We start from the raw sequence: 19,397 nt of genomic DNA on the forward strand, positions 1-19,397 counted from the left end.
ATTTATTTATTTATTGGTTTTTCGAGACAAGGTTTCTCTCTAGTTTTAGTGCCTGTCCTCAACTAGCTCTTGTAGTCCAGGCTGGCCTCAAACTCACAGAGATCCTCCTGCCTCTGCCTCCCGAGTGCTGGGATTAAAGGCGTGCGCCACCACCACCCGGCTGAAATTATTTATTTTAAAATCATTATATTATCTGTGTGTTGAGTGTGTGTGGAGGTCAAATGACAACATACAGCAGTTCTTTCCTTCCACCATTGCGACCTTGGGATTGAGCTAAGGTTGTCCGTTTTCAGCAAGTGCCTTTACTTGCTGAACTGTATCACCAGCCCAGTAGTGTGGTTTAAATTGGAGGAAGGAGTATAAGAAAACAAACTGCAAGGACCTGGCATGCCACTCTTCGGCTAAGTGCATTTTCTTTTTCTTTCTTTTTTTTCTTCCTTCCATCCTTCCTTTTTCGTTTATTTTTTGAGACAGGGTTTCTCTGTATAGCTTTGGTGCCTGTCCTGGAACTTGCTCTGTAACCCAGGCTGATCTCGAACTCACAGAGACCCGTCTGCTTTTGTTTCCCAAGTGCTGGGATTAAAGGCATGCACCACCACTGCCTGGCTAGACTTAAGTGCATTTTCTATACTAACCTCACTTTCTATAGTGTGGAGTTGGGAGAAGGGCGTATTTATGTTAGTGTTAGAATTTTGCTTACTGATTCTCAGTTTCGTATAAACTGCCATTAGGGATTTATGAAATTATTAAAAACAGTACACACTTGTAATCCCAATATTTGGAAAGTACAAGAGTATCTTGAGTTTGAGGCCAGCCTGGATTACATTGTGAGCCCTGTCTCAAAACAAAACAACCAAACAAACAAAACCCCAAAGCCCAGACAACACAGGGTTTGAAGTGTAGCTCAATCTTAGCACACTTGCTCAGCATGTGCAAGGCACAGGGTTAGCGTTCTAGGACCACAAAACAACAGAATTACTAAATACAAACCACAGAATAAAAATAAATGTAATAAAATCCTTTATTCATTAAGCAAAGTTCTTGCAAAAGTCAAGTATTAGACTATTAGCATTTTCTAACTTTATTAAATTTTTAGTTGCTTTTAAAGAATTTTTAGCTGGGCAGTGGAGATGCACTCCTTTAATCCCAACTCTCGGAGGCAGAGGCAGGACAGCTTGGTCTACAAAGAGAGTTCCAGGACAGCCAGGGCTACACAAAGAAACCCTGTCTTGAAAAAAGTAATTTTTTATTGATTTATGAGTTAGAGTCTCATGTAGCTCATGCCGTCCTTGAACTCCCGCTCATTCTGTTTCTCCCTTCCAAATGCTAAGCCTGGCTCTCCTGTTCCTTAAAGGAAAGGTAATTAAAGGTAATTACTGTTAAAGAGTTTAAGTTTTTCATAAACTTGACTTCTTAGATTTGAAGAATGTATTAATTAAATTTTTCATACCAAGGACTCTTGTTTCACTGGTGTTCATATTTGCTAATAACGTAAAGGCTCTTGATTGGCTGGATTTTTGTAATGCTGAGGATCAAACCCAGGCCCTTGTGAATGCTAGACAAAGGCTTTACAACTTAGCTCTATCCTCAGCTCAAATATTGTAGCATTTTATTTTATCTGTCACGATCAGAATTGAATCCAATTATTCTGTATAATAGGGACATGATCTACCATGGTGCTACATAGGTAGCCTTTGGTTTGAGACTTACACCCACTATGTAGCTTTAGATGGTTTTGAACCTGCTGTGTTACCCAGGGTGGCCTTGACTTTTCATTCCTTCTGTTTGACTTTGCCTTTGCTAGAATTACAGGTGTGTGCCGTCATGACTAGCTTACTTTAGTATTTTAGAGCTAGTTTTACACACATCCCGTCTATTCCAAACTACTGTCTGATGAGATAGTCAAGGTAGAGGTCTAGCTTCACTTCTTCAGATAAGGAAACTTAGAAGTTAATTGCTTTTCCTTAGACCATATAACTAATAAGTAGCAAAGCCCATAACTGCTGTTTTCGTTATTAAACCTGTATCTGTGAACTCTGTTGTACTTTAAAACTCAGACTTGTGGCTAGGAGGGAAATAATGCTGAGGCATCTCTGTGTTATCACTCGGTATGATCCATAAATGCTCAGTGATTACTGACCTAAATTTTTATGTCTTAGGATAGCTTTACTACATGACCCAAGAAGGAAGCAGGGAGGGGATTGATTACTGTTTGAGACCTTAATCTTTTTTGCTAGAACTCTGCCTCCTTGCCCTTTAGGACATAACTACTTGCCATATTGGCTAGGTTCTGAAGTTATGCATGCAGAAAATTTAATTTTTAATCTAAGAGTTTCTAAAGAGTAATTAGTGATTTCTTTTAGTAAAGCAGCTGGGGATAGCTTAGCAGTAGAGCACTCCAATAGCATGGAGGAGACACGATTCTGGGTTTGAGCCAGCTATTGTGTCACATGCCTTTAATCCCAGCACTGGGGGTGGGGGTGGGGGAGTGCTGCCTCTGAATTCAACTTCAGCCTGTGGTGGGAGACTCCATCTCAAAAACAAGCAAAAGACCTTGGGTTTGAGCCCCAGCACAAAAAGACAGACAAACAAAAACCCTACGTCCAGTAGTTCATAATATCTGCATTCTTGTTTAAAAATGTGCATTGGTGTTTTACCTGCATGTATGTCTCTGTGAAGGTGTCAGATTCCCAGAACTGGAGTTATAGACAGGTGTGAGTTGCCCCAGGTTCCTTGGAAGAGCAGCCAGTTCTCTTAACTGTGGAGCCATTTCTTCGGCCCCTAATATCTGTATTGAGGATGATATCACCTATGTCCTTGAGACTACTTTATTGACTTCATTTGTAAGGTGTCAGAAAGGGGTAGAATAGAGGATTTGGTTTCATCTGGTCTCGGATGCTTATTTCTAGAAGCCTGACTTGGTGGAATTATTGGTACAGAATAATGGGGGGGTGGTATAGCTCAGTGACACTGTACTTGTATAGTCCCTTCCCTAGCACTGCAAAGAACCAAGAAGTGCTTTCTTATGAAGTATGGTGGTCGGAAGTCAGGATGGGTATGTGTGTGCTTCGGTGATGCTTGTCCACCTTTCGGTTCTAACCCGTGACTTAATATCTCTGGGTGTGTCATCTCTTTCTCTAGGTGTGAAGTACACCTAACAGTACATTTGTGCTTGATGATTCCCTGTTTAATGCTCGTTTGTTGCTATGATGTAGTAGGTGTTATTTTAGGCTTATGACTGTATCAGTGAACAAAACATTTTTTTCCTGGTGGAACTTACATTCTATAATAAGCACTGACTCAGCAGTTAGTATATGCTGGGCACTACTTCAGGAGTGCTGTATTTAGAGTGTATTTATTTCTGACAACAGACAGTCTCATGAGGTAGGAACTGCTTTATGCATTTTTTTTTTAGATCATGAACTGAAATACAGGAAGACTAAGTCCTTTACTTAATAAGTTTACATAGTTTTGTAAATGGCATTTTAATCCAGACAGCTGGAGTCCAAGTACAAGATATTACTTAGTCCTTCAAAAAGATGTTAATAAAAAATGCATTTCATGATGGTCAGTAGTGTTTCACGCCTTAAATCCCAGCACTCCAGAGGCAGAGACAGGCAGATCTCTGTGAGTTTGAGGCTAGTCTGGTCTGTAGGAGCTAATTCCAGGATAGCCAGTGCTGTTACACAGAGAAACCCTATCTCAAAAACCAAAAATGCATTTCACAGCCAAGTATAGTGATATAGACCTATAAGCCTAGGGCTGTGGAGACCTAGGCAGAAAGATTGAAAGTTAGATATCCACTTGGGCTGCATAGAGTTCCTAATCTTCATCTATTTATTTATTTATTTATTTATTTATTTATTTATTTAATTTATTTTTTTACCTTAATGAAATGTGGGCTGGAGAGATGGCTCAGAGGGGATAAGAGAGTTTGCTGCTCTTCTAGAGGGCCTGAATTCATGCCTAGTGCTCACATCAGGCAGCTGACAGTCACCTGTAATTTCAGCTCCAACGCCTTCTGGCCTCCTCAGGTATCCTCGAACATGTGTCATGTTCATACATGTCAATAAAGATAAAATAAATCTTTAAAATAAATGATGGGGATGGAGAGATGGCTTAGCAGTTAAGAGCACTGACTGCTCTTCCAGAGGACCTGGGTTCAATTCCCAGCACCCACATGGCAGCTCACACCTACCTGTAGCTCCAGTTCTAGAACTTTGAACATCCTCACACAGACACACATGCAGGCAAGCACCAATGAACATTAAAAAAAATGAGGCAAACACGAGAATGTTTGTGCACACATGCACCTCACTGAAAATAGTCATAGGTTAAGAACTCTTAGTTTTTTAAAATTCATTTTATGTACCAACCACGGTTTCCCCTCCCTCCCAGGTTAAGAGCTTTTACTGCTCTTGGCAGAGGTCAACAGTTTAGTTTCTAAACCCATATCAGGCAGCTCACAACCCCCGAACTCCAGCTCCAGGGGCTCTGATGCAATTTTCTGGTCTCTGTAGGACACACACTCTAAATAAACAAAGAACAAATAAAGCTTGAAAAAAAAATTTTATGGCTAGAGAAATGGTTCAGCATTTAGGCACTGGTGCTGCTGCAGAGGAGCCAAATTCATTCCCCAGTACCCACATGGTAGCCTACAACCTGTAACTTCTAGGGGCTCTAATGCCCTCTTTTGATCTCTGTGAATATGAGTCATACATGTACATATATGTAGACAAAACAAACAGATAAAAACAAACATAAAAAAATAAAATCTTAAAAAAAGCCAAACACAGTGGTGCACACCTTTAATTACAACACTTGGGAGGCAGAGGCAGGCAGATCCCAGAATTTGAGGCCTACTTGTTCTACAGAACTAGTTCCAGAACAGCAGCCAGGGTTGTTACCCAGAGAAACCCTGTCTTGAAAAAACATTAATAATAATAATAATAACAAATCACTAAAAATAACAATAATAACAAATCATTAAAAATTACTTTTTTACATTTATTTATTTAGTTGGAAGGAGTGAAGAGTGCCGCATTGGGAATGTGGAGGTCACAGAGGAATGTGGTGGGAGTCAGTTCTCTCCTGCCACATTATTTCAGGAATCAAACTTGGGTTATCAGGCTTGGTGGCACCTTTACCTGCCAAGCTCTTCGCTGACCCCTAGGCCAGTTTTAAGCAATATAGTGAGACCCAATCTCTAAAATAAAGTAATAATTTCTATCAACAATTGTTATCTAATCTTTTAAGTTACCTAATTTCTTATCCAATATTTAGAAAATAAACGATTGCTATAGCTTAGTGATAGTTTACTTGACATAAAAAAAGTCCTGGGTTTGAGCCCCAGCACTACAAACAATGATAACAACATTAAGCCAGGCGGCACCTCAACATCAGGATTGTTAGTTCTCAGAAGGCAGAGGTAGAAAGATGCCATGAATTAAGGACAACTTGAACTTCAGAGTGAGACTCTATCTCTAACAAAACCAAGACTGTGAAAGTAGCATAGTGTATAAAGGCACAAAGCCTGATCTCAGTTCACCCCTTAGGACCCATGTGGAGAGAGAAACAACTCTTAGAAGGATTAGAAGGGTTGTTGGGGGAAGTGTATCACTGAGGATAGGCCAGAGTCTCTGTCTCTCTCTCTGCCTGTGGATCAGGATGTGGAACTCACAGCTACTTCTCAGCACCGTGTCTGCCTATGTGCCATCCCCAATCAAATGCTTTTAAAGAGTTGCCTTGGCCGTGGAGTCTCTTCACAGCAGTAGGACAGTGACTAACACAGGTGTGCTGACCTCTGCGTGTGTACGCTGGCACGTGCTCCCATATACACTATACATCCCTACATGTGTGCGTGCATACACACACACAATAGCTAAATAAAAATGTAATGAAATGACTCTGGAGGGAGGTTTTTCTGGGTGGGGGGTTTCTCTGTGTAGCCCTGGCTGTACTGGAGCTCTCTCTGTAGACCAGGCTGCCCTCAGAGATCTGCCTGCCTCTGCCTCCTAAGTGCTGGGATTAAAGGTGTGCACCAGCACTGCCCAGCCTGTAAAAGTACTTCTTACAGATGAAACAAAAACATCTTTCAGGTGTACAGGAAAAGGTAGTGCCATTGTTGTCTCTTGATGGGTTTGTCAACCTTAGGAGCCTTTCAAGTAGTAGATGACATTTTGAATTTGACTGAGATCACCACATAAAGGCAGAAATTCTAAAGGACCCACGCTCCTGGTGAAAGGGAAGACTATAAAAATACTTATTTGATGGAGTAGGGAGATGCGATGTTAATTAATTGTCAACTTGACACACTCTAAAATCACCTGGGAAGAATTTCAGTGACAGACTGTCTACATTAGGTTGGCCTGTGGGCTTGTGTTTGGGGGACTGTCTTGGTGCCTTAACAGATGTGGAAATACTCAGCCTGAAAGTTAGTGGTACAGTTCAGTTCTCTGACTTTGGGTCCTGGGCTGTGTAAGAGTCGAGAAAGGTAGCTGAGTACTGAATGTGTATGACCCGTCCCTCTGCTCTTGATTGTAGATGTGATGTGAGCAGTTTTAAGCTCCTCACACCTTGATTGACCTGTGATGTACTGAAATCTGGAATTGTGAGCTAAGACAAACCTTTTCTTCCTGCATTTCTCTATTAAGGTTCTGTCCATTCAGATAACTCTAGTTTGTGTGCTAAGTGGACATAGACAGCACAGAAGGATTCAGATAGGAAAGTCAACAGTTTTAAGAATTTTTGGCTTTGTGCCTGCGCGTGGTGATGCTCACCTTTAGTCTTAGTACTCCAGAGGTAGAAGCAGGTGGATCTCTGATTTCCAAGCCAGCCTCACCTGCATATTGAGTTCTAGTCCGGCCAGAGGTAGATACACAGTGAGACTCTGTCTCAAAAGACAAGAAAAAGGAGTGCTGTCTTCAGTGTGGGGAGAGCCTATGAAGACCTGATAGCGCTTCCTAAGTCATCTGGTGATGACTTAGGGAGGGCTAATCTGCCCTTCCTCTGAGGCCTTCCCTATCTGCCTCTGACTGGTTAGAACCAGCTGGGTGTTCACACGTACCCAGTGTGGTTTCCCTTGTAGTACTTAAGGGATTGTGGAGATTTGTTTCAGGATGTCTGTTCTTTTGAGATGCACATTACAGACTATGTCCTACTGCCTAACACAGTATCTGTTGCTGTCATGGTATTTATTGTCTCTCTCATAGGCAATAAATAGTTATTGAATGAGTAAATAAGGGTTTTATTCTCCACTTTTCTGGAAACTAATTTGTTCGCTTTTGTGTTTCCTTTATGTTCTTTCCTGTGTTCCAAGGAGGAAGCATCTCCCTATTCCTTACTTGACATCTGTTTGAGTTTCCTGACCACTAACCTTGAGAAGTTCTGTTCAGCAAGACAAGACGGAACGCTGTGTCTGCAGGAACCCGGAGTATTTCCACAGGAGGTGGCTGACCGACTGCTTCAGACCATGGCATTTCATGGTAAATGATGAAAGATAGAAGACACAAATTGTGTGCTGTTAATTGGCACTGGATTGGAAAATACTGCTATGGCCCCTTTAATTGTTTTCTTAGAAATAGTAGAAAAAGTCAGATGAGCCTGATTCTAGGAAAAGGAATTCAGTTACTTTTGACCTGTTTTTGTTTCAGATTTAATGTTTTTTTTTTCCTTTCCAGTCTAGGCAAACCATTATTTTTCTTTTTTGATTTAAGAAGTAATTTTTTAAAATAGACACACACCCACACACACATATTTAGATTTATTTATTTTATGTGGATGAGTGTTCTGGCTGCCTGTATGTATATGCATCATGTACGTTCCTGGTGCCCATGGAGATCAGAAGAAGGTGTCAGATCCCTTGGAACTGGAGTTAGGGACGGTTGTGAGTATTTGTGGGTTGGGATCTGAGCACTGACCCTCTATAGAAATGTCAAATGCTCTTAAACACTGAGCCGTTTCTCCAACACCTAAAAAGTGATTCTTATAGCAAAAGGAACTTTTCTAACTACAGTATTTCTACATAGACGTCAACAGGTACAGAAATACCTTACATCTTCTCTTGACAGTGGGAGAATCATACTATTATGAAAAAACTGGTTTCTGGTCTTGACTCTTTTCTGTTGTTGTTGTTTTGTTTGTTTGTTTTGTTCTTGAGACAGGGTTTCTCTGTGTAGTCCTGGCTGTCCTGGAACTCAGTCTGTAGACCAAACTGGCCTCAAAGTCAAGAGATCGTCTGCCTCTGCTTCACATACATGTGTATGAAAAATACTGTTGGGTGCTGGAGGTGGCTCAGTGGGTAAAGGACTTCAACAGCACAAAGTACTTCAGCATTAGGATCCCCAGTATCATACGAGAAGCCAGGTGTGGCTACACCCAGCACTTGGTAAGGAATGAAGACAAAAGGATTACTGTTGCCACCCTGATTTAAAGTAAATACTTAGAAGAACCATTCGCTCCAGGTTCAGTAAGAGACCCTGCTGCACAGGAAGAAGACTAAGAAAAATAGAAGACTAACAACAGAAGACTGGAAAATCTCCTCTGGCCTCTGCATGTACTTTTTTACCCCCACCCATATTAAAGTAAAAAAGAAAGAAAAATATTGTTAGGTGTGAATGTATATTATGCATCCCAAAGAAGAATAAGAAAATGGAGCCGTAATTGAGTTATTTGGTATAATTTAGAAAAGAAAACCTCTATATTTGATTATTTTTCACTGAATTGCTTAACTCGCATTCTGACACAGGAACCAGAATAACTATCAATAAGTAATATATATTAAAAGTAAGTCGCTTACAATGCTGTGCAACAATTTAAGAGATTGTGTAATACCAGTATTTCTCAGTGATCATGCTCAGCATGTACAGTCTCAAAATTTGTTTTAAAAGTATGACAACTTATGCTGGAGAGGATGTGGGGTAAAGGGAATACTCCTGCATTGCTGGTGGGAGTGCAAACCGATACAGCCACTTTGGATTTCAGTATGGCGATTTCTCAGAAAATTAGGAAACAACTTTCCTCAAGATCCAGCAATACCACTTTTGGGTCTATACCCAAAGGATGCTCAATCATACTACAAGGACATGTGCTCAACTATGTTCATAGCAGCTTTGTTTGTCATAGCCAGAACCTGGAAACAACCTAAATGCCCCTTGACCGAAGAATGGATAAGGAAAATGTGGTACATTTACTCAATGGAGTACTACACTGCAGGAAAAAATAATGACATCTTGAAATTTGCAGGCAAATAGATGGATCTAGAAAACATCATATTGAGTGAGGTAACCCAGACCCAGACAAATATGTACTCACTCATAAGTGGCTTTTAGACATAAATCAAAGAAAAACCAGCCTACAGTTCACAATCCCAGAGAACCTAGACAACAGTGAGAACTCTAAGAGAGACATACATGGATCTAATCTACATGGGAAGTAGAAAAAGACAAAATCTCCTGAGTAAATTGGGAGCATGGGGCCCCTGGGAAAAGGGAGAGGAATAGACAAAAATATATAGCTCAGTTAAAAACAATTTAAAAAATTAAAAATAAATAAAAAGCCAGGTGTGATGGGCTCCTGAAATAGCTTAGTGGGTAAAGGTACTTGCTGCCAAAGCTGATGACCTTAGTTCAACTCCACAGGCCCATATGGTGAAAGGAAAACCTGACTTACCCCACATGTACAGAATAACATGCAGATACACTCCAGAAATAAAGTAAATAAAAGCTAGATGCATTGGCACATGCCTGTAACACTTGGGAGGCCGGAACAGGAGAATCAGCAGTTCAAGGTCTTCCTCAGCTACAGAGAGTTTGAGTTCAGTCTGGACTACATGAAAACCTATCTCCAAAAAAAAAAAAAAAAGTTTCAGTTTTGTGTTATATTAGTTTCTTTTCTGTTGCTAGGTTTTTAAAATTTATTTGTTTTTGGGTTTTGGAGACAGGGTTTCTCTGTGCAGTCCTGACTAACTGTTCTGGAGCTCATCCTGTAGACCAGGTTGGCCTTGAACTCAGAGATCTGCCTACTTTTGTCTCCTTAGTGCTGGGATAAAGGCGTGCTTCACCACCACCCAGCTTTGCTGTTGCTGTACTTCACTTGTGTGCTTGATGCCTGCAGAGGCAAGAGCAGGATTGTTGGCCTCCCTGAAACTGGAGTTACAGATAGATGTGAGCCACTGTTTGGATACTGGGTATTGAATGCAGGTCCTCTGCAAGAGCAAGTGTTCTTAGTCCACTGAGCTCTAGCATAGTTTTTTTTTTTTCTTCCAGTTTGTGGTACCTTGTCGACATAACTTGAAAAAGATGTACACACAAAAAGTAAATCAGTAAGATTCACCGGGTGATGGTGGTGCATGCCTTTAATTCCAGCACTTGGGAGGCAGAGGCAGGTGGATCTCTGGGAGTTCGAGGCCAGCCTGGACACAAGAGCTAGTTCCAGGACAGGCTCCAAAGCCACAGAGAAACCCTGTCTTGAAAAACAAAACAAAACAACAACAACAAAAAATCAGTAAGATTCATTATAGCAAAATAAAAAGTTCAAGTTTTAGATACACAGATACACTACCAAGAGAGGTGGGACCACCTGAGTGGGAAAGTACTGAATGGTCTTGTTTGTTACTGTTTGGGGCTTTACTTTATGGAGTTCAGTGGAAGCAGAGCTGGTTATAGATGTGAGTGAGGGGGGTTATCTGTGTTGATTTTTTTTTAATATTTATTATGTATACAATATTCTGTCTGTATGCCATTACAGATGGTTGTGAGCCACCATGTGGTTGCTGGGAATTGAACTCAGGACCTTTGGAAGAGCAGGCAATGCACTTAACCTCTGAGCTATCTCTCCAGCCCCATCTGTGTTGATTGACAGGGTTGTTGTACTGCCTTTTGTCTACTACACATCCCTTAGCAGCTGATTTTTTTTTTTTTTTTTGAAACAGGGTTTCTCTATGTAACTTTGGAGTCGTGCGCCACCACCACCCAGCTGATGCAACTGATTTTAATCATGTGCATGCCCAATTATGTCTAAGCATAAGATAGTAAGTGAGGGATTCTTCCTGAAAGAACTTTCAGACTGCCTGGCAGTGGTGGCACATACCTTTGATCCCAGCATTCAGAAGGCAAAGCAAGAGGATCTCTGTGAGTCTGAGGCTAGCATGGTCTAAAGAGAGAGTTCCCAGACAGCTGGAGCGTTACAAAGAGAAACCTTGTTTTGAAAAACAAAAAAACAAGCAAACATTAACAACAACAAAGGTCTCTCAGGACACAGTTTGTCTTGATGGTTACGTACCTACAACCTGTCCAGGCTGAATAGGTCTAGATACTGGATGCATCTCACGACATGTTTGAGTAGAAACAGGTGTTATCTAGGGATTGCTAAGAAGACTAGTCTTTATTGTTAAAGCAGGCGTATATGCAGCTGAGTGCAGGTGTGTATAGGGTTAGCAGGTTGCAGGTGCATTGATAAGAAAGGGCATGTTATTGCAACTCTGGGTGTCAATTAGTTGCTGAACTATTAATACCCTGTTGGTTGCTTGAGTCACTTTTTGTTCAACATGACAAGTTTCATGAAGACTTTTGAATGTCTTACAATAATTAAATTTTGAATATGCTGGGTAAGAGCTCCTCCACTTAACAACAGCTCTTAGACAAAATTGCCTTAGTTCTGATTTGATAATAACTGTCTGGCAGCTTGAATGGCATTGTTAGTATAAACTAACTGATATGACCATAAAATTTTGTCTTTAAACCCCATGGTATTGATTTATCTTGCTCCAAATGCTATAGCCACAGACCGTTCTTTTTTTTTTTTTTTTTTTTTGGTTTTTCAAGACAGGGTTTCTCTGGTTTTTTTGGAGCCTGTCCTGGAACTAGCTCTTGTAGACCAGGCTGGTCTCGAACTCCCAGAGATCCGCCTGCCTCTGCCTCCGGAGTGCTGGGATTAAAGGCATGCGCCACCACCGCCCGGCCCACAGACTGTTCTTAGAGTACATTTTATAGGTATGGCTTTTACTTCTTTCTTAGTAGGTATTGTTTAATATGTAATATTTTTGAGATATGGCTCCATAGTGTCATATTCTGTAGCACTGTTGTCTGATAGGTCATTTCCTTTTTTGTTTCGAGGCAGGGTTTCTCTGTGTAGCCCTGGCTGTCCTAGAACTAGCTCTGTAGACCGGGCTGGCCTCAAACACAAGTGATCTTTTCACCTCTGCCTGCTGAGTGCTGGGACTAAAGGTGTGCACTGCCACGGCCCAGCATTTCTAAGAGGCTTTTACTTTGCTCCTTTTTTTTTTTTTTTTGCGTTTGTACTATAATTTCTTCATTTGTTTGTTTATCCCTCTTTCTTTAGGAAAAAACTTTATTCTACTTTTAAGTGTGTGTGTGTGTGTGTGTGTGTGTGTGTGTTTGAGGCAGAGGGTTTAACAAGTAATGAACTCAAAATGATCTCCTTGCTTCAGTCTCCCAGTACTGGGATCACATGTGTGTACTACCATTCCCAGATCTTTTCTTTTTTCCCCCCAAGACAGGGTTTCTTAGTGTAGCTCTGGCTGTCCTGTAGCTGGCCTTGAACTCACAGAGATCCACTTGCCTCTGCCTCCCAAGTGCTGGGATTAAAGTCATACGCCACCACTGCCTGGCCAGTGTTTCATGCACTGTCTACAAGTTTGAGGCCCGTCAGAGATACAGTGTGAGACTGTGTCTCAAAAACAAACAAAACCCCAGACGCTGACCCAATGACTCCCTAGATAAATAGCACCACTGCCAAGCCTAAGACCTGAGTTCTATTCTGAGGATCCATGTAGAAGGAAAGAACGAACTCCACAGAGTTGTCCTCTGACCTCCACACTTATGCCATGCCATGTGCAGACATGTGCACACACATGAATAAATAAGTACAATTTCTAAAAATTTAAGAACTAAGCCACACGGGGTGTGGTGGCACACGTCTTAAATCCCAGCAGTGGGGAAGCAGAGGCAGGTGGATCTCTGTGAGTTTTAGGCCAGCCTGATCTACAAAGCAAGTTTTGGGCAGCCAGGTCTGGTAAACACAGATACCCATCTACAAAACAACAGCTTCAAAAACACTAAACCAAAATAAAAAGGTTTCAGATCTGGCTAGTGGATTTTTTGCTTTTTGTTTGTTTTGAGGCAGGGTTTCTATGCAGTACTGGCTGTGTAGATCAAGCTGGCCTCGAACTCAGAGATCTGCCTGCGTCTGCCTCCTGAGTGCTGGGAATCAAGGTATGTGCCATCATCCCCAGATCTGACTAATAGTTTAACAATGAATTCTAGCCATTATATCTACTAAATATATTGTGTGTATGTCTATATATGTAATAATGTATTGTGAATTTAAAAGATAGTCTAGAAATATATTGGTATCAATATGTTAGTGTAAAGTTTAAACCTTGCTCATATATAAACTCTGCAAGGTCCATTGAAGATTCCCTTTCTTTAGTTACATTAGTATCCAGATTGATAGACACTCAGCCCTCATAATACAATCTCTCTAGAACTTGAAGCTTCTCCTTTGTCCCAGAAGGAGAAGAGAGTGTGTGGAATCATAGTTGACACTCGGGTGCTTAAGCCTACAGCCCCTTGACTATATGTGGTATATCTAATTGTAAGGAAGTACTGGGGATCACAGCTGCCTGTGTGTCTCATAGAGTGAAGACAACCAGGTGTTGGGAATCTCTATTTGCTATTACCAGCTCCATAATCTTGGAAAGTCTCCTTTTGAATCTCAGTCTAAGTAATAGTATCTTCATCTCACAGAATTGTATCAAGTGTAATACAGCTACATGGAATTATGTTAGAAACTTAAAATGTGGTGGAAATATTTGCTATTCTTTGACTGTTTTTTGTTTGCTTCTTTGTTTTGTTTTTAAGTTAAAATACTGCTTATTTTCCCCCAGGTCTGCTGAATGATGGAACTGTGGGAATTTTCAGGGGTAATCAGATGCGCCTAAAGCGAGCTTGCATTCGCAAAGCAAAGATTTCCGCTGTTGCTTTCCGGAAAGCCTTCTGCCACCATAAGTTAGTAGAACTTGATGCCACGGGTGTGAACGCCGACATCACTATCACAGACATCATAAGTGGCCTTGGCAGTAACAAGTGGATCCAGCAAAATCTTCAGTGCTTAGTACTAAACTCATTAACTTTGTCCCTCGAGGATCCGTATGAGCGGTGTTTCAGCCGACTTTCTGGTCTTCGAGCTCTGAGCATCACTAATGTCCTCTTCTACAATGAAGATCTGGCTGAAGTTGCTTCCTTGCCTAGACTGGAAAGCCTGGATATTTCTAACACCTCAATCACAGATATCACTGCCCTGCTGGCCTGCAAAGACCGACTCAAGTCTCTCACCATGCACCATTTGAAATGTTTAAAAATGACTACTACCCAGATCCTTGATGTTGTTCGGGAACTAAGACATCTGAATCATCTTGACATCTCAGATGATAAACAGTTCACATCAGACATAGCCCTGCGACTGTTAGAGCAAAAGGACATTTTGCCTAATCTTGTCTCCCTGGATGTTTCAGGGAGGAAGCATGTGACAGACAAAGCTGTTGAAGCCTTTATACAGCAGCGGCCCAGCATGCAGTTTGTAGGTTTGCTGGCCACAGATGCTGGTTACTCTGAATTCCTTACGGGCAAAGGACATTTGAAGGTTAGATCTTAAAAATGTATTTTGTCTGATGGTCAATTGTTTACTTCCACAAGATCTCACTAGGATAACTGTCTATTATATGAAACAAGGCATGGAAAATCATCATATAGTGGAAAGGCTTACTTTAGGCTAGTAGTATCAAATAAAAGTCCAGCAGGGCCAAGCATACTCATGGAGGCAGAGGGAGGTGAATTTCTGTGTGTTCCAGGTAGCAAGGGCTACATAGTAAGACCCTGTCTCAAAAATGTCCAGTGGGGCCTGTGGATGGGGTTCATTTGTTAGAGTGCTTACCTCTAATCCCAGTACTCTGGAGACAGAGGCAGGCAGATTTCAGAATTTGAGTCCAGCCTGGTATACATACTGAGTTCCATACTAGCTAAGAGTACTTAGACCCTGTCACAAATAATATTAATAACAACAGCAACAATAGTAATAATGTTTTAAAACATTTGGACTGGAGAGATAGATGGCTAAGCAGTTAAGAGCCCTGGCTATACTTGCAGAAGACCTGGCCTCATTCAACCCCCAGCACACCCACATGGCAGCTCACAACCATCCGTAACTAGTTCTAGAGGATCTGATGTCTTATAGCATTTACAGCCTTTAGACATACATGTGGATAAAATCATACACATAAGTAAATAATTTAAAAATACTTTAAAAAATAAGGCATGGCATTTCATGTCTGTAATAGTAGCATAGGAGACTGAGACAGAGGTTTTGAGGCTAGCCTGAGCTACATAGCAAGGACCAAGCAAGTCAAGTCTACATAACTGACTCAAAACAGACAAAGGCTCCTTAGACCTTCTTTATTCAGGTATGTACAAAGGTTGATGTTTCTTTGACTACTGATTTGACAGCTCAAAATAAGACAGGTTGAAGGGAAAGAACTGAGATTGCCTGTCTCTTTTGTCAGAATTTATCCAATTTATATGGGTGGTGCTGGTGTTTGCTTTTAATCCAGCACTCAGGAGGCAGAGGCAGGCAGATGATCTCTGACGTCAAGGCCAGCATGGTCTACAGAATGAGTTCCAGGACACCAAAACTCTGTCTTCAAAAACAAAACAAAACAAAAACTCAATTTAGTGTAATTGCTAAGAGTCATGTCTAAAATGGTTATTTCTGTTTTGCGTTACCATGAGTTTAGCTTGTCTTTTGGCTATAAGGCCAAGTAATGGATCCAAGAAACAGCCAATATACTTTCCCAGTATTTCTATGGAGCAGGTGTTTCTAAGCTCCTGTTGTATTTATTGTACTTTCATAAGCATTACTTATTTTGGTGTCTCCATAGTCCTCTTGCTTCAGATTCCTGGGTGTTGGGATTACAGATGTGAGTCACCATACCTAGTTAAGAAAATGGTTTTTCTTTTTCTTTTCTTGTGTTTTGTTTGTTTTTGTTTTGTTTTTAGTTAGTTTTGTAGCCCTGCCTGGACTGAAACTCACTATGTGGAGGGACTGACTTCGAATTTACAGTGATCCTTCTTTCTGCCTTTACCTATAGAGTGCCGGGATTAAAGCTGTATGCCACCATACCCTGTCCCAAAAGACATTCTTTTTATTTTGTGTGTACAAATGCGTTGCCCGGATGTATGTGTACCATTTGTGTGCCTGTGCCTGAAGAGGGCATCACATCTCTTAGGACTGGAATTCCATACAGTTTCGAGCTGCTATGTGGGTGTTGGGAATTGAACTCAGGTCCTCTGGAAGAGCAGTAGCCAGTGCTCTTAACTGCAAGGCCATCTCTCCAGCCCCAGAAATGATTTTCTAGGAGTGATAGCCAGCTGATCTTAGAACCTGTTCTGTGCATTGGACAGTTTGAATCTGACGTGTGTGTGCTTCCTACTCTGCCTGCCTACCTCTACTGAAATAAGTCTTGGTTTGGCTTTTCCTGGGTTTTCTTTACACCGTAGCTGGTTTTCCGACCACAGAATTCCTTCAATGGCTTTTTCATCACTCGTTTCCTAGTCTTGCACTTCACAAGTAAGGTCTTCCATTTGTTGGCCGCCTAACTCCCAAGGCTTACCTTATCAACCAAGCTGTGACTCTGAAGAATTCCTTGGCATCTCCTAAACCCAAAGTTGATTCTCATACTTGATCCTATTCTACCCAGAGAGGTATTTGACAGTTACGTTGCTTTTCTCCTTGTAGTACTTTTGCTTTATTAAACTTAGCTTTTAGGATATCATACTTACCTTGTTTGTTTTATTTTATTTTTTTCTTGTTTTCTTTTACTGTGTTTTCCCTCATTTTTAAGGCTTCTGCTGTTACAGTGTTCTATGCTATAGCCCTGCAAATTTGTATTTTATTTCTATAATTAATCTTACCCAAAAGTTTAAGAATCAACTGTTCTTTTTTTAGAAAACTTTCTTATGGCCAGGTGGTGGTGGCACATGCCTTTAATCTCAGCATTCAGAAGCAGAGGAGGTGGATCTCTGTGAGTTCGAGGCCAGCCTGTTCTACAAAGCAAGTTCCAGGACAGACTCCAAAGATGTCTCGAAAAACCAGAAAAAAACAAAACAAAACTTTTTAATGATTTATTTATTTTTATTTCATATGCATTGGTGTTTTGCATGCATGCATGTCTGTATGAGGGCATTGGATCCTCTGGAACAGGGTTACAGACAGTTGTGAGCTGCCATGTGGGTGCTGGGAGTTGAACCAGGTCTCTGAAAGAACAGCCAGTGCTCTTAACTGCTGAGCTATCTCTCCAGCCCTGCAATTATTCTTTTGTCTTAGTTTTGTTTATTGTATTTTATTTTGTACGTTTTTTAATGTCTTAATTTTTGTTACATTTATTTATTGGGGAGGGTGTGCATGCTTGCTGCACATGTGTGGAGCTTATCAGGTATCATTTATCTTCTACATCATGTTGGTGCCCGGAACTGACCTCAGACCATCAGCCTGACTCCTTAAAATTGCCCTCTAACCTCTATATACATGCCATGGCACATATACTCTCAAAAAATAAAGGTAAAAAATTTTTTTGAATGTCTTTTTAAGATTTATTATAGGTAGGGCATAGTGATGCACACCTGTAATCCCAACACTCAAGAGGCAGAGACAGGCGGATCTCTGAGTTTGAGGCCTGCCTGGTCTACAGAGTGAGTTCCAGGACAGCCAGGACTACATTATTATTATTATTATTGTTGCGGGGGGGGGAGAAAGAGAGTGTGTGTGTGTGTGTGTGTGTGTGTGAGAGAGAGAGAGAGAGAGAGAGAGAGAGAGAGAGAGAGAGAGAGAGAGGGAGAGGGAGAGAGGGAGAGAGAGAGAAACTGGAAGCTAAAGGAGCTGGGGATACAGATACTTGTGAACTGCTCAGTGTGGGTGATAGGAATCAAAACTCCAGTCCTCTGCAAGAGCAATATGTTCTTTCTCTTCTTTCTCCTCTCTCTTTTTGTTTGAGACAGGGTTTTCTGTGTAGTTGCCTTAGCTGTCCTGGAACTCACACTGTAGACCAGACTGGCCTCGAACTCACAGAGATCTACCCGCCTCTGCCTCCAGGGTTCCGAGTGTGCGCCACCACTGCCCAGCCCAGTATGCTCTATTAATCACTGAGGCAGCACCCCATGCCTGGAGTGTCTCATCTCTTAGTGTATAGGTGCCATTTCCGACCCTGGAGTGTCTCATCTCTTAGTGTATAGGTGCCTTCTTCTCTTCCCTTTCACCTTTTTTTTTTTTTTTTTTTTTTTTTTAGATTTTTAAGTTTTATGTGTGGTGCTGGGAATCAAACCCAGGCACTCTATAAAAATAAATGCCATCTCTCCAGCTCTGACCCCCACCTTTTTTTTCTTTCTTTTGAGACAGTATCTCACTATGTAGCCTTGACTGGCCTCAAAATCAGAGATTCATCTGCATCCCATGTTCTGGACTTAAAGGCATGCAATCTTGTGCCCATCTTCCCTCACCCCTCTTTTTTTTGAGACAGGGTATCCTTATAGCTCTTGATTCACCTGGAACTACTCTGTAGACCAGGCTAGCCCTGAACTCAGAGATCCTCCTGCCTCTGCCTCCTAATTATTGGGATTAAAGGTATGTACCACGCCCAGCAATCCTCTCTTTTCTTCCCTTTTATTCCTATTATAAATATGAATACATTCATATATATGTGCCATAGTATGTTTGGTGGTCACAGGCCAACTTGCAGGATTTGCTTCTATGTGGGTCACAGGAACTAAATTCAGGTTTTCATGCTTGATGGCAGGTTCCTTTCCCAATGATCTGCCTCATAGGCCCTTCCTTCCTTTTCTTTTCCTTTAAATGTGTCTCCTGGCCCAGCATGGTGGTGCACACTTTTAATTCCAGCACTTGGAAGGCAGAGGCAGGTGGACCACCGTGTGTTTACAGCTAGCCTGTCTACACAAAGAGCTCTTGATCAGCCAGTGATACATAGTGAGACTGTCAAAAACAAAACAAACAAAAAACAGTCCTTTTGACTTTTACAGTTCTCCTCAGAGTAGAATTTCAGAATTTTTTATTTTTTGGCTACACATGTTCATAGTCCATATTTCTTTCTGTTTTTTTTTTTTTTTTTTTTTTTTTTTTTTTTTGAAGGGTTAGGAGTTGGGATAGGGTCTTGGTGTACCTCACGCTGGCTTGGTACTTACTGAGTTATCTCACCAGTCCTGTATCTTAATCATTTCTTTTTCACTTGCCAGGTTGACTATAAAGTTACTTTTTATTATCTGTATTTGTTTGCATGGTGCTCCCTGACCCACAGTGTAACATAAGTGTATTTA

The 19,397-nt window shown here is 41.2% G+C and overlaps 1 protein-coding gene across 1 annotated transcript in view; it reads left to right on the top strand.

Moving 5' to 3' along the window:
• The window catches only part of Zyg11b (zyg-11 family member B, cell cycle regulator), a 65,015-nt gene that overhangs the window by 8,148 nt on the left and 37,470 nt on the right, over positions 1-19,397 (top strand). Inside the window, exons 2-3 of the mRNA XM_057783764.1 lie at positions 7,319-7,484; positions 13,907-14,661. Coding sequence (XP_057639747.1) covers positions 7,319-7,484; positions 13,907-14,661 — 921 coding nt within the window. The remainder of the gene's footprint in view (positions 1-7,318; positions 7,485-13,906; positions 14,662-19,397) is intronic.

The sequence above is a fragment of the Chionomys nivalis genome, chromosome 11, assembly GCF_950005125.1.
Source record: "Chionomys nivalis chromosome 11, mChiNiv1.1, whole genome shotgun sequence".
In the NCBI taxonomy this organism is placed as follows: Eukaryota; Metazoa; Chordata; class Mammalia; order Rodentia; family Cricetidae; genus Chionomys; species Chionomys nivalis.